The sequence below is a fragment of the Antechinus flavipes genome, chromosome 6, assembly GCF_016432865.1.
Source record: "Antechinus flavipes isolate AdamAnt ecotype Samford, QLD, Australia chromosome 6, AdamAnt_v2, whole genome shotgun sequence".
Lineage (NCBI taxonomy): Eukaryota > Metazoa > Chordata > Mammalia > Dasyuromorphia > Dasyuridae > Antechinus > Antechinus flavipes.
The window spans coordinates 251,118,186-251,130,890 of record NC_067403.1 but is presented as its reverse complement, the minus strand read 5'-3'; the positions used below and the strand labels follow the sequence as shown (position 1 = coordinate 251,130,890).

Below are 12,705 nucleotides of genomic sequence, written 5' to 3'. Positions count from 1 at the left end.
TCTGCTTCAATGCTTGACCTTTTAGTGAATGACCTCAATTGATTTGTGGAACACTTTGCTATTTACTGTCCCAGGAACTGTCAAAAGTCTTTTCCTGATGCATAATTCCAAAGTGTCAATTCTGGAGGGCTCAGACTTCTTTATATTCAACCCTCAAAAGCTGAGTTTTACCAAGTTCAACTAAATTTGGGTCTCCCTTTCCCTATGTCATTGATTTACATTTTTATTTTTAACAAATGTCAAATGATTTGAATTTTTGTAGTTGATAATATGATTTGAGGTTTGTGAATTTCATTTTTTCCCTTTCTCTTGATATTTTCTTCCACATTTCCCTTCATATTCCAGATCAGACATTTCTTCAGATGAATAGAGTTTAAATAATATTAGATGCTTGAATATTTGGTAATCTCCAACCTAACTTTCCTAGTGTGGCCTTTACTTATTTATTCCCATATGAATCAAACTGGCAAAGTTTACTTCATACACTGATAATATCACCGAATAAGTAAATGAATTTAAGTATTATCTTCACTGAATTATATTGATTGTTCTAATCATGAGCAATTAACATTTATCCAGTTACTTAGATCTTTCTGTATTTGTGTAAAGAGTTTTCTCAAACTCTCAACTGTTTTGTACTGTCTATAATGTTTCTAGTAGAAATTTGTCTTTCTGGGGCTTCCTACATCATTTGGTGATTTACAAACAGAAATGTTAATGATTTGAATGGATTTATCTCTGATCCTGCCATTTTGCTGAAATGACTGCTTATTTTAATTTTTTTTAAAGTTGACTTTCTAGAGTTTCCTCGGTACAAAATCATATCATCTTCAAAAAAGTGATAGACACATTGTGTCCTCTTTCTTGATCCTCAGGAAGACCTGAACTTATTATACTTAACATTGATACAGGGATGGGAAATCCTATGCGCCGACTTCTGAAAGGAAGAAAATTAATTTTTTCCAGGCTAATGGGGATGGAGAATTTTCTGCCCTAGACAACAGAATTTGGAAATGGAGAAAGTATTTTCCACTTGGTCTGGGAGTAAAATGACACTTATTTCCTCATTAAAGTTTAGGATTGGAAACCAGACAGTCATTTACTTAAATCCCACAATTATATTTAAAAATGTCATTCACATATTGTCTGCTATCTATAAACTAATTCAAAATAGGAAGTGATCCCATTCTACCTCTATTCTTAAATCAGGCAATAGAATGCTTGCAAAAGGCTATTATATTGAAATAGAAATCAAAGATGAATATGAGAGAAAAGAGGCAAATGAATGAGACACATTTAACATTTTATTATGACTTCGGATCAAAGGAGCTCCTTGATTGTGATTGGCAAGCTTTAGAAGACCTTGGCTTCTGAGGGAGTTGCTTTCTTTTTAAGTTTCCCCAGAGTATTTTGTTCTGATCTTAGAAGGACCACAAAGCACTTGGGAGCAAAGATGCAAGTGAGAATCCCGGCACTGGATGTCAAGATGGCAAAGACCTCCAAGGCTACAATGGCCTTGCCCTTGGAGCTCTGGTACGAGGGCAGGAAGGAGATCCAGACGCTGCAGAACACAAGCATGCTGAAGGTCAGGAACTTGGCTTCGTTGAAAGTGTCCGGCAGGTTCCTGGCCAGGAAAGCCACAGTGAAGCTCGCTAAGGCCAGCACGGCCATGTAGCCCAGGACACAGTAGAAGATGAGGAGGGAGCCCTCATTGCACTGGATGATAATGGAGCCAGGCTCAGAATGGATGTCCATCTCCAGGAAGGGGGGGGATGTCCCAAGCCAGATGCCACAGAGACACATTTGGATGAGGGTGCAGGTGAAAATGAGAGAGTAAGATGCTGTGGATCCCAGCCAGCTCCGGAGCCTGCTCCCTGGTTTGGTGGCCCTGAAGGCCAGAACCACAGTGATGGTTTTAGCTAAAATGGAGGAAATGGCCACTGTGAAGACAACTGCGAATGTGATTTGGCGCAGCAGGCAGGTGGCAGTGGTAGGATGGCCAATGAAGAGCAAGGAGCAGAGGAAGCAGAGGCTGAGGGAGACCAGCAGAGTGTAGCTGAGACTGCGGTTATTGGCTTTGACTATGGGGGTGTCTCTGTGCTTCACAAAGACTCCCAGGACCATCACAGTAAGGAGGGAGAAGGAGCCGGCTGCACAGGCCAGAGTCATTCCCAGAGTTCCTCATAGGCCAGGAAGGTCACAGTCCTGGGGAGGCAATGATCTCTTTCCCTATTAGGATATTGATCTTCAAGGCACTGCAGGCACTGCTCTGCATCTATGAACAACAGTAAAATCATGCTATATCCCAGACTGACCAGATTTTTTTGTCTCCTATAAAGCACAGTATTATTCATTTCACATTCAGCTCCATCTCATTTTTGGACTTCTTCCAATTAAGAAGTATAAATGTTCTAAAGGCTAAATAAAATAAAAATATATTTCAGTATGTTCATTTCTCCACATTTGGATAAAATAATGTGTTGAAAGTATTTATTTCATGTCATAGGTTTACTAAACAAAAAAATCAAACTCGCTGCAATCCATTTAAATTTGAAAATGCTTACAATGAGTCCAAAAGGGTCCTTTTATATATAATGCAATATTTTAAGAACAGAAATGAAGCATTGAAACCTTAGAGGAAGGCTAAGAATTTTTTAAAATTAGGTTAAAGAGACTTTTTGCTGTGTTTCTCTGAATGTAAGGTTATAGCTACAAGCCATTCTCCAATTGGCACATGGTCCAAGAATACAAAGACAATTTCCAGAAGACGAAATTAAAACCATTTTTAATCATACGACAAAAATGCTCTAAATCACTACTGATTAGAGAAATCCAAATTAAGACAACTCTGCATTACCACTTCACACCTCACAGATTGGCTAAGATGATAGGAAAAGATAATGAAAAATGGTGGCGGGGAAATGGGAAAACTGGGACGCTAATACATTTTTGGTGGAATTGTAAACTTATCCAACCATTCTGGAGAGCAATTTGGAACTATGAGGAAAAGGCTATCAATCTGTGCATCCAGAAGTGGATCTACTGTGTCTGTATCCCAAAGAGATCATAAAAAAGAGAAAAGCACCCACATGTGTAAAAATATTTTAACAGTTCTTTTTATAGTGGCAAGGAACTGGAAACTGAGTAGATACCGAGTTGGAGAGTGGCTGAATAAATTATGGTATATGAATGTAATGGAATATCATTGTTTTATGAGAAATGATCAGCAGGCTGATTTCAGAAAGGCCTGGAGAGATTTCCATGATCTGATGCAAAGTAAAGTAGGTGGACTGGAGAGAACACTGTACCCTGAAACAGATACCATGGGATAATCAACTGTGATGGACTTGGCTCTTTTCAACAATGAGACTTGGGATGGAGACAGCCAGCTACATTCAGAGAGAGGATTATGGGGACTGAATGTGGAAAAAAGTATTTCCACTTTTTTATTGTCATTGTTTATTTCCTTGCTTTTTGTTTCCTTATTTTTTCCCTGTTGGTCTGATTTTCTTGTTCAATATAATAACCATGGAAATATGTTAAGAAGAAGTGCACATGTTTAACCTGCATTGAATTACTTGTTGTCTAGGGAAAAAGAGAGATGAAGAGAGAGGGAGAAAAATTTAGAACACAAGGTTTGTGGATTTTTTTGGTTTAATTTGCAAGAGTGAATGTTTAAAACTATCTTTGTAGGTATTTTGTCAAATGAAAAGCTATTATTATAAAAAATAAAAGCTTCATAATAAATACTACACAATTATGTTCACAAAAATAACCTAGTCAATATCTAGTAATTGCAAAAAAAAAAAAAAAAAAGACTGAAATAAGGGGAGTAAATGTGAAGTCCAGGTTAGCATCCTGGATGCCTTAGAATCAGTTGGAGTCAGAACAAGCAAAAGTCCTTGGTCTTTATTCTTGGTCTTTAGGAGGAGAAGTGAAGGGAATGGACACAAGCTCTCCACAACCTCCCTTCTCCTCATCCACAGCCAAAGTGACTCTGACTTGTCTTATTCCACCTCCTTATCCCTCCTAAAATTAACTGTATACACCAAAAGATTGAGCCAGCACAGAATAGTGGAAAGGGCCATTTCCCAGGCATATGCTAATAGAATATTGTCTAATCGATAATAAGCCTTAAGTGCTTAGTTGTCTGATTCCAGTGCACCTACTCAGAATTTCAGACCTTTACAAGAAATAATTTCTTTTTTGGATTTGACCATAACGATGTAAGAAAAATAAGAATAAAAATCCTATTCCAAAGGACAGACATAAAGAGTAAGTGTTATGTAAATAAAATAGAAGAGTTAATAAATGGAGAAAAATAAACTACCAAAAAATCCCCCAAACTTAAGCTTTCAAACATACTATTTTATTGATCAATATCAAGTTCAAAGCAAATCAAGATGAGGCATCATCAGCTTTGACACTGAGATAGGTTTGAAAATGATCAAATTTTTATTCAATTTTTTTGTGAGCCAAGTTTCCTTGAGTTGGGACTCCATCCTCCAGAAAACAAATCTTTCAAATAATCTCTCTTGGGAACTCTGATCAATCTTATGCCAAGGGATATTTTCATGAAGACTAAATCCAGAGGGCAGACTTCTGCTCTTCAATCAAATGCATCTGTGCTTAGAAAGTTTTTAGAATTAAGGGGTTTTTTTTCTATTAATTTTTCCCTTTAGAAGGAGGAAGTTTAAAACTATTTTAGATTAAGCTTTCCTACAGGAATGGGGAAGATTCCAATTAGGCCGCAAGGTCAAGGAAGTGTTAGGGATTCCCATGGAAGTAAAATCCTGATGGATTCTGCTTCGACAGATTTTTGGTATCTTGGACATGGGATGCTTCTAATTATAAGAATGATCACAAAGCACATTGAATGAAAAGGACTGAATAAATGCAATGTTATTTCAACTCAGAAATTATTGTGATTTTGCCAAATACTGTAATGGGCTGAGGCTTGAGTTGATGCACTGAGATCCCAAGCACATGAGGCTAAATAGTAATTGGACCATACTCTATTAATATATAAGCTTGGAGAAAGAATGGCCCCCGCCTATTCTTTGTGCAAGTCCTGATGTGTTGTATAGGAAATGATGATTCTGGTGGGTGGAGGCAGGGGAGTGAGAGAGGAAGTCTTTAATTCTGTGTGATGTGTTTTTAAGTGTCTGAGGCCAGATTTGAACTTGGGTCCTCCAGACTTCAAGACTGGTGCTCTATCCACTGAGCACAGCAAGAGCAAAAAGCAAAAAGAAGAAGAGAAACAAACAGGAAGCCAGCTAGCAGAGAAAGTGGGGCCTGAGCTCTCCTCCCCTTCCTCTCTCACGCCCCTGCCTCCACCCACCAGAATCGTCATTTCCTATACAACACATCAGGACTTGCACAAAGAGTAGGCGGGGGCCATTCTTTCTCCAAGCTTATATATTAATAGAGTATGGTCCAATTACTATTTAGCCTCATGTGCTTGGGACCTCAGTGCATCAACTCAAGCGTCAGCCCAGTACAAAATACAAAGCACACCAGTTTAAGATTAACAAATGCAAATGTCTATTACTTTGAAGAAGGACAGTTTATCTTTAGGAACCCACCTGTCTGGTTGGAAATTGTCCCTTCAGGACATGGGGTGCAAGCATAGCAACACCTGGGCTGGCTTTCAAGAGCTGTCTTTTGGAATCCAGGGCCACACTTCAGATTGCATCTAGAAGTTGGAGTCTGTATTTCCAGCAGAGAAAGGGAGAAAATGTTGAAAGATCAACTGGTGAAAGGTGGATGAATTGAGGAAATTAAGATTTCAAAGTTCTCCTATAGAAGACAGGTAGAATAAAGTATTTGCAATTCTGCAGGACAAGAATGATGTAATTCTCAATGGAAAACTTGGATCTTCATCTTCCACTTCAGATCATTTTATCCCCAATGTATCCACACAAATTAACCAGTAGGTACAATCAAGCTCTTTGATATTTGTTAATTGTAATATCTAGTTGGCTTAGTTTTTCCCAAGTACCATTTTAACTCTAAACTTCATTCCATTTTAGAATTTGTAATGCTGAAACGGCTTTGACCACACAAGAGGAAATATATTTTATTAATTTCCAACCCCTGAAAGTTTTGGTTTTTTGTGTTTCCAAAAATTCAAACATTCTACCCAGAATGTTCCAGGATATCATAATTTTAGAGAATATGTATTAAAATAAACTAATTGCACTGTTCAGCTTGATTGAATCAAAGAATCAGGTGATTTTACAGGCTAATCTTATTCTCAGGCTGATATTTGAAATCTCTTCTTGAGACTATTGTAAAGGGGGGATGGAATTTATCTAATTATACACAGATGAAATTGTATAGAAATGCATGTTTGATATCAGCAGAGGCTATAGCTGCAACATTTACACTAAAAATCTCTAAAGCCATTATGTCTTTAAAATAAAACACAGCTTTGTACAACTGTACCCAACTCAAATACAAACTCAGATTAAATTATTTGTCTATACAAATCCAGATATTGAGTCATCATCTGTAAATAAATGCCTTTGGGGGATAATTGTTGTCTACTCTAGTGGCTATAATTAGCCTATCACACACACATTTCCAGTATCTGTGAGAAGCAACATTGTAGCAGTGAAGAAACAACCAGTGTCCAAGAAGCTAAAAAGACAAAGTGATAACATTGATCTTCATTGGCTCCTTACCTGATGGAAATCTTCTGGCCAATCTATGTCTTCTTCCTTAATGGTGAATCTCTGAGCAAGAGGACGCACTTCACCCACTTTGACCAGCGTCTCTATATAGTCAGGGAAGGATTTATAATTGAGTATATCATATATCTCAGCATCTGCCTGGACTCCATCCTCATGTGACCCATCACTGGCATTATTGACAGAACTGATGGATTTCAGAAAGTGGTGGAGCTGAAACCAAGGACAGGCAGTTGTTAGTCTTTGTGGAAAGAAGGATTCATGCCCATGTCACAGGATTGACTATCAATGGAAAACAGGCTCTTAATGGGGAGCTTCCAAAAGTTGTCATTCTCCATCTTGAGCTTCTCTTAGAGTTTCTGAACTGTTTTCTCTTTTCTCCTTGAAAACTAAGGACAAATGAAAAATAACAAAACCAGCAACCAATTATTTTCTTTTTTTTTTAATTTTTATTTAATAATTAATTTATATTGACAGAATCCATGCCAGGGTAATTTTTTTTTACAACATTATCCCTTGCACTCGTTTCTGTTCCGATTTTTCCCCTCCCTCCCTCCACCCCCCCCCCTAGATGGCAAGCAGTTTTATATATGTTAGATATGTTGCAGTATATCCTAGATACAATATATGTTTGCAGAACCGAACAGTTCTCTTGTTGCACAGGGAGAATTGGATTCATAAGGTAAAAATAACCCGGAAGAAAAACAAAAATGCAGATAGTTCACATTCGTTTCCCAGTGTTCTTTCTTTGGGTGTAGCTGCTTCTGTCCATCATTTATCAATTGAAACTCAGTTAGGTCTCTTTGTCAAAGAAATCCACTTCCATCAAAATACATCCTCATACAATATCGTTGTCCAAGTGTATAATGATCTCCTGGTTCTGCTCATTTCACTTAGCATCAGTTCATGTAAGTCTCGCCAGTCTTCTCTGTATTCATCCTGCTGGTCATTTCTTACAGAACAATAATATTCCATAACATTCATATACTACAATTTACCCAGCCATTCTCCAATTGATGGGCATCCATTCATTTTCCAGTTTCTAGCCACTACAAACAGGGCTGCTACAAACATTTTGGCACATACAGGTCCCTTTCCCTTCTTTAGTATTTCTTTGGGATATAAGCCCAATAGAAACACTGCTGGATCAAAGGGTATGCACAATTTGATAACTTTTTGGGCATAATTCCAGATTGCTCTCCAGAATCGTTGGATTCGTTCACAACTCCACCAACAATGCATTAGTGTCCCAGTTTTCCCGCATCCCCTCCAACATTCGTCATTATTTTTTCCTGTCATCATAGCCAATCTGACAGGTGTGTAGTGGTATCTCAGAGTTGTCTTAATTTGCATTTCTCTGATCAATAATGATTTGGAACACTCTTTCATATGAGTGGTAATAGTTTCAATTTCATCCTCTGAAAATTGTCTGTTCATATCCTTTGACCATATATCAATTGGAGAATGGCTTGATTTCTTATAAATTTGAGTCAGTTCTCTATATATTTTGGAAATGAGGCCTTTAACAGAAACTTTAACTGTGAAAATGTTTTCCCAGTTTGTTGCTTCCCTTCTAATCTTGTTTGCATTGGTTTTATTTGTACAAAGGCTTTTTAATTTGATGTAATCAAAATTTTCTATTTTGTGATCAGTAATGGTCTCTAGTTCATCTTTGGTCACAAATTTCTTTCTCCTCCACAAGTCTGAGAGATAAACTATCCTTTGTTCCTCTAATTTATTTATAATCTTGTTCTTTATGCCTAGGTCATGGACCCATTTTGATCTTATCTTGGTATATGGTGTTAAGTGTGGGTCCATGCCTAATTTCTGCCATACTAATTTCCAATTATCCCAGCAGTTTTTATCAAATAATGAATTCTTATCCCAGAAGTTAGGGTCTATAAGTTTGTCAAACACTAGATTGCTATAGTTGACTATTCTATCTTGTGAACCTAACCTTTTCCACTGAACCACTAATCTATTTCTTAGCCAGTAACCAATGGTTTTGGTGACTGCTGCTTTATAATATAATTTTAGATCAGGTACAGCTAGGCCACCTTCATTTGATTTTTTTTTCATTAATTCCCTTGAGATTCTCGACTTTTTATTGTTCCGCATGAATTTTGTTGTTATTTTTTCTAGATCATTAAAATATTTTCTGGGAAGTCTGATTGGTATAGCACTAAATAAATAGATTAGTTTAGTGAGTACTTTCATCTTTATTATGTTCGCTTGGCCGATCCAAGAGCACTTAATATTTTTCCAATTATTTAAGTCTGATTTTATTTGTGTGGAGACATTTTTATAATTTTGCTCATATAATTCCTGACTTTCCTTTGGTAGATAGATTCCCAAATATTTTATGGTATTAACAGTTATTCTGAATGGAATTTCTCTTTGTATCTCTTGCTGTTGGGTTTTGTTGGTGATGTATAAAAATGTTGAGGATTTATGGGGATTTATTTTGTAGCCAGCTACTTTGCTAAAATTATGAATTATTTCTAATAGCTGTTTAGTAGAATCTCTAGGGTTCTCTAGGTATACCATCATATCATCTGCAAAGAGTGATAGTTTGGTTTCCTCATTGCCTACTCTAATTCCTTTAATATCTTTCTCGACTCTTATTGCTAAGGCTAGTGTTTCTAAAAATATGATATTAAATAATAATGGTGATAGTGGGCAACCTTGCTTCACTCCAGATCTTACTGGGAAAGGTTCCAATTTTTCCCCATTGCATATGATGCTTACTGATGGTTTTAAATATATGCTCCTGACTATTTTAAGGAAAAGTCCATTTATTCCTATGCTCTCAAGTGTTTTTATTAGGAATGGCTGTTGGATTTTATCAAATGCTTTTTCTGCATCTATTGAGATAATCATATGGTTTTTGTTTGTTTGGTTGTTGATATAGTCAATTATGCTAATAGTTTTCCTAATATTGAACCAGCCCTGAATTCCTGATATAAATCTACTTGGTCATAGTGTATTATCCTGGGGATGATTTTCTGTAATCTTTTTGCTAATATTTTATTTAAGATTTTAGCATCAATATTCATTAGGGAGATTGGTCTATAATTTTCTTTCTCTTTTTTCAGCCTATCTGGTTTAGGTATCAGTACCATTTCTGTGTCATAAAAGGAGTTTGATAGGACTCCTTCAATCCCTATTTTTTCAAATAGTTTATTTAGCATTGGAGTTAATTGTTCATTAAATGTTTGGTAGAATTCACATGTAAATCCATCTGGTCCTGGGGATTTTTTCTTAGGGAGTTGATTGATAGTTTGTTCTATTTCTTTTTCTGAGATGGGACTGTTGAGGATATTTACTTCTTCCTCTGTTAGTTTGGGCAAGCTATATTTTTGGAGGTATTTTTCTATTTCATTTAAGTTGTCGATTTTATTGGCATAAAGTTGGGCAAAGTAACTCCTAATTATTGCTGTAATTTCCTCTTTGTTAGTGGCGAGTTCTCCCTTTTCATTTTTAAGACTAACAATTTGATTTTCCTCTTTCCTTTTTTAAATCAGACTTACTAAGGGTTTGTCTATTTTGCTGGTTTTTTCATAGAACCAACTCTTAGTTTTATTAATTAATTCAATAGTTTTTTTTTTTACTTTCAATTTTATTGATCTCTCCTTTTATTTTTAGAATTTCAAGTTTAGTGTTTGACTGGGGGTTTTTAATTTGTTCCTTTTCTAGCATTTTTAGTTGCAAGCCCAATTCATTGACTTTCTCTTTCTCTATTTTATACAAATAGGGCTCTAGAGATATGAAATTTCCCCTTATTACCGCTTTGGCTGCATCCCATACATTTTGGTATGATGTCTCATTATTATCGTTTTCTTGGGTGAAGTTATTAATTATGTCTATGATTTGCTGTTTCACCCAATCATTCTTTAGTATGAGATTATTTAGTTTCCAAATATTTTTTGGTCTACTTCCCCTTGGCTTTTTGTTGAATGTAATTCTCATTGCCTTGTGGTCTGAAAAGGATGCATTTACTATTTCTGCCTTACTGCATTTGAGTTTGAGGTTTTTATGTCCTAATATATGGTCAATTTTTGTATAGATTCCATGAACTGCTGAAAAGAAAGTGTATTCCTTTCTGTCTCCTTTACATTTTCTCCAGAGATCTATCATATCTAACTTTTCTAGTATTCTATTTACCTCTTTGACTTCTTTCTTATTTATTTTGTGGTTTGATTTATCTAATTCTGAGAGTGCAAGGATAAGATCTCCCACTATTATAGTTTTACTGTCTATTTCTTCTTTCAGCTTTCTTAATTTCTCTTTTAAGAATTTAGATGCTACACCACTTGGTGCATATATGTTTAATATAGATAATGCTTCATTATCCATGCTACCCTTTAGCAAGATATAGTGCCCTTCCTTATCTCTTTTAATTAGATCAATTTTTGCTTTAGCTTGATCTGAAATCAGGATGGCTACCCCTGCTTTTTTGACTTCACCTGAAGCATAGTAGATTTTGCTCCAATCTTTTACCTTTAACCTGCATGTATCTCCCCACTTCAGGTGTGTTTCCTGTAAACAACATATTGTAGGATTCTGGCTTTTTATCCATTGTGCTAACAGCTTCCTCTTTATGGGGGAGTTTACCCCGTTCATATTTATGGTTAGAATGACCAATTCTGTATTACTTGCCATCTTGTTAACCCCGGTTTATGCTTTTCTCGCTTCTTTCCCCCTTTCCCCCTTCCCAGTATTAAGCTTGTGAGCACCACTTGCTTCTCACAGCCCTCCCTTTTTAGTATCCCTACCCCCTGCCTTAGAGTTCCTCCCCCTATCTTACCCCTTTCCCCCAGTTTCCGTATTCCTTTCCGCTTAGCTTATTCCTTCCCTTTTCACTTTTCCCTTCTCACTTTTCAATGAGGTGGGAGAAGTTTCACCATAGATTGAATTTGTCTAAGATTTTTCACTTAAAGCCAATTCTGAAGGCAGTAAGATACCCACTATATTCATCCCCCTCCATTCTTTCTCTCAGATATAATAGGTTTCCTATGCCTCTTCATGAGATGTACTACCCCAACTTTACCCTTTTTCTGGTACAATGTCCTTTCCATATCAGTTTCTAGAACAAGGTATACATGTGTTCTTTATACATCTATATAGCCGAAATATAGTTCCCAAGATTAATCTTTACCTTTTTAGATTTCTCTTGAGTTCTATATTTGTAGATCAAACTTTTTGTTAAGTTCTGGCTTTTTCATCAAAAATAGGTGAAATTCGCTTACTTCGTTGAATGTCCATCTTCTTCCCTGGAAAAAGATGCTCAATCTCGCTGGGTAAGTTATTTTTGGTTGCAGACCAAGTTCCTTAGCCTTTCGGAATATCATATTCCAGGCCCTTCGATCTTTTAATGTGGATGCTGCCAGATCCTGGGTGATCCTTATTGTGGCTCCTTGATGCTTGAATTGGGCTTTTCTAGCCGCTTGCAATATTTTTACATTTCCTATCAGTCTTAGGGTTACCTCAGGTTACCTCACTGAGTAATGAAATAGGCAGAACTGTCTCTGAAGTTCCTGAGATTTTTAAAATTTTATGTTAGGGAAAGGCCTGGAATTTTTTATTAAGTGAAGTGGATATGAGTCCTTTAGATATTATCGTACCCTTCTCACAGCATTCCAGTGTTCTAGAAAAGGAAATAGAATTTGAGGACATGGAGTCTGTGCCTACAGTACTGACTAGAGAGAGAGGAGGAGAAGGAGGAGAAGGTGGAAGAGAAAAAGGAGGAGAAGAAGAAGGAGGAAAGAAGAAGGAAGAGGAAGAGGAGGGGAAGGAAGAGGAGAAGGAGGAGAAAGAGGAGAGGAGGAAGAAGAGGAAGAGGAGGAAGAAAAGGAAGAGGAGGAAGAGGAGGAGGAGGAAGAGGAAGGGAAGGAAGAGGAGAAGGAGGAGAAAGAGGAGAGGAGGAAGAAGAGGAAGAAGAGGAAGAGGAGGAAGAAGAGGAAGAGGAGGAAGAGGAGGAGGAGGAGGAGGAAGGGAAGGAGCAGGAGGGGGA

The 12,705-nt window shown here is 36.9% G+C and overlaps 1 protein-coding gene across 1 annotated transcript; it reads right to left on the bottom strand.

The window, feature by feature from the left end:
- Positions 1-1,353: 1,353 nt before the first annotated feature.
- On the bottom strand, positions 1,354-2,169 carry LOC127541675 (vomeronasal type-2 receptor 116-like). Its single transcript, XM_051966892.1, has one exon. The coding sequence runs from the start codon at positions 2,167-2,169 to the stop codon at positions 1,354-1,356; it is 816 nt and encodes a 271-aa protein (XP_051822852.1).
- Positions 2,170-12,705: the final 10,536 nt, after the last annotated feature.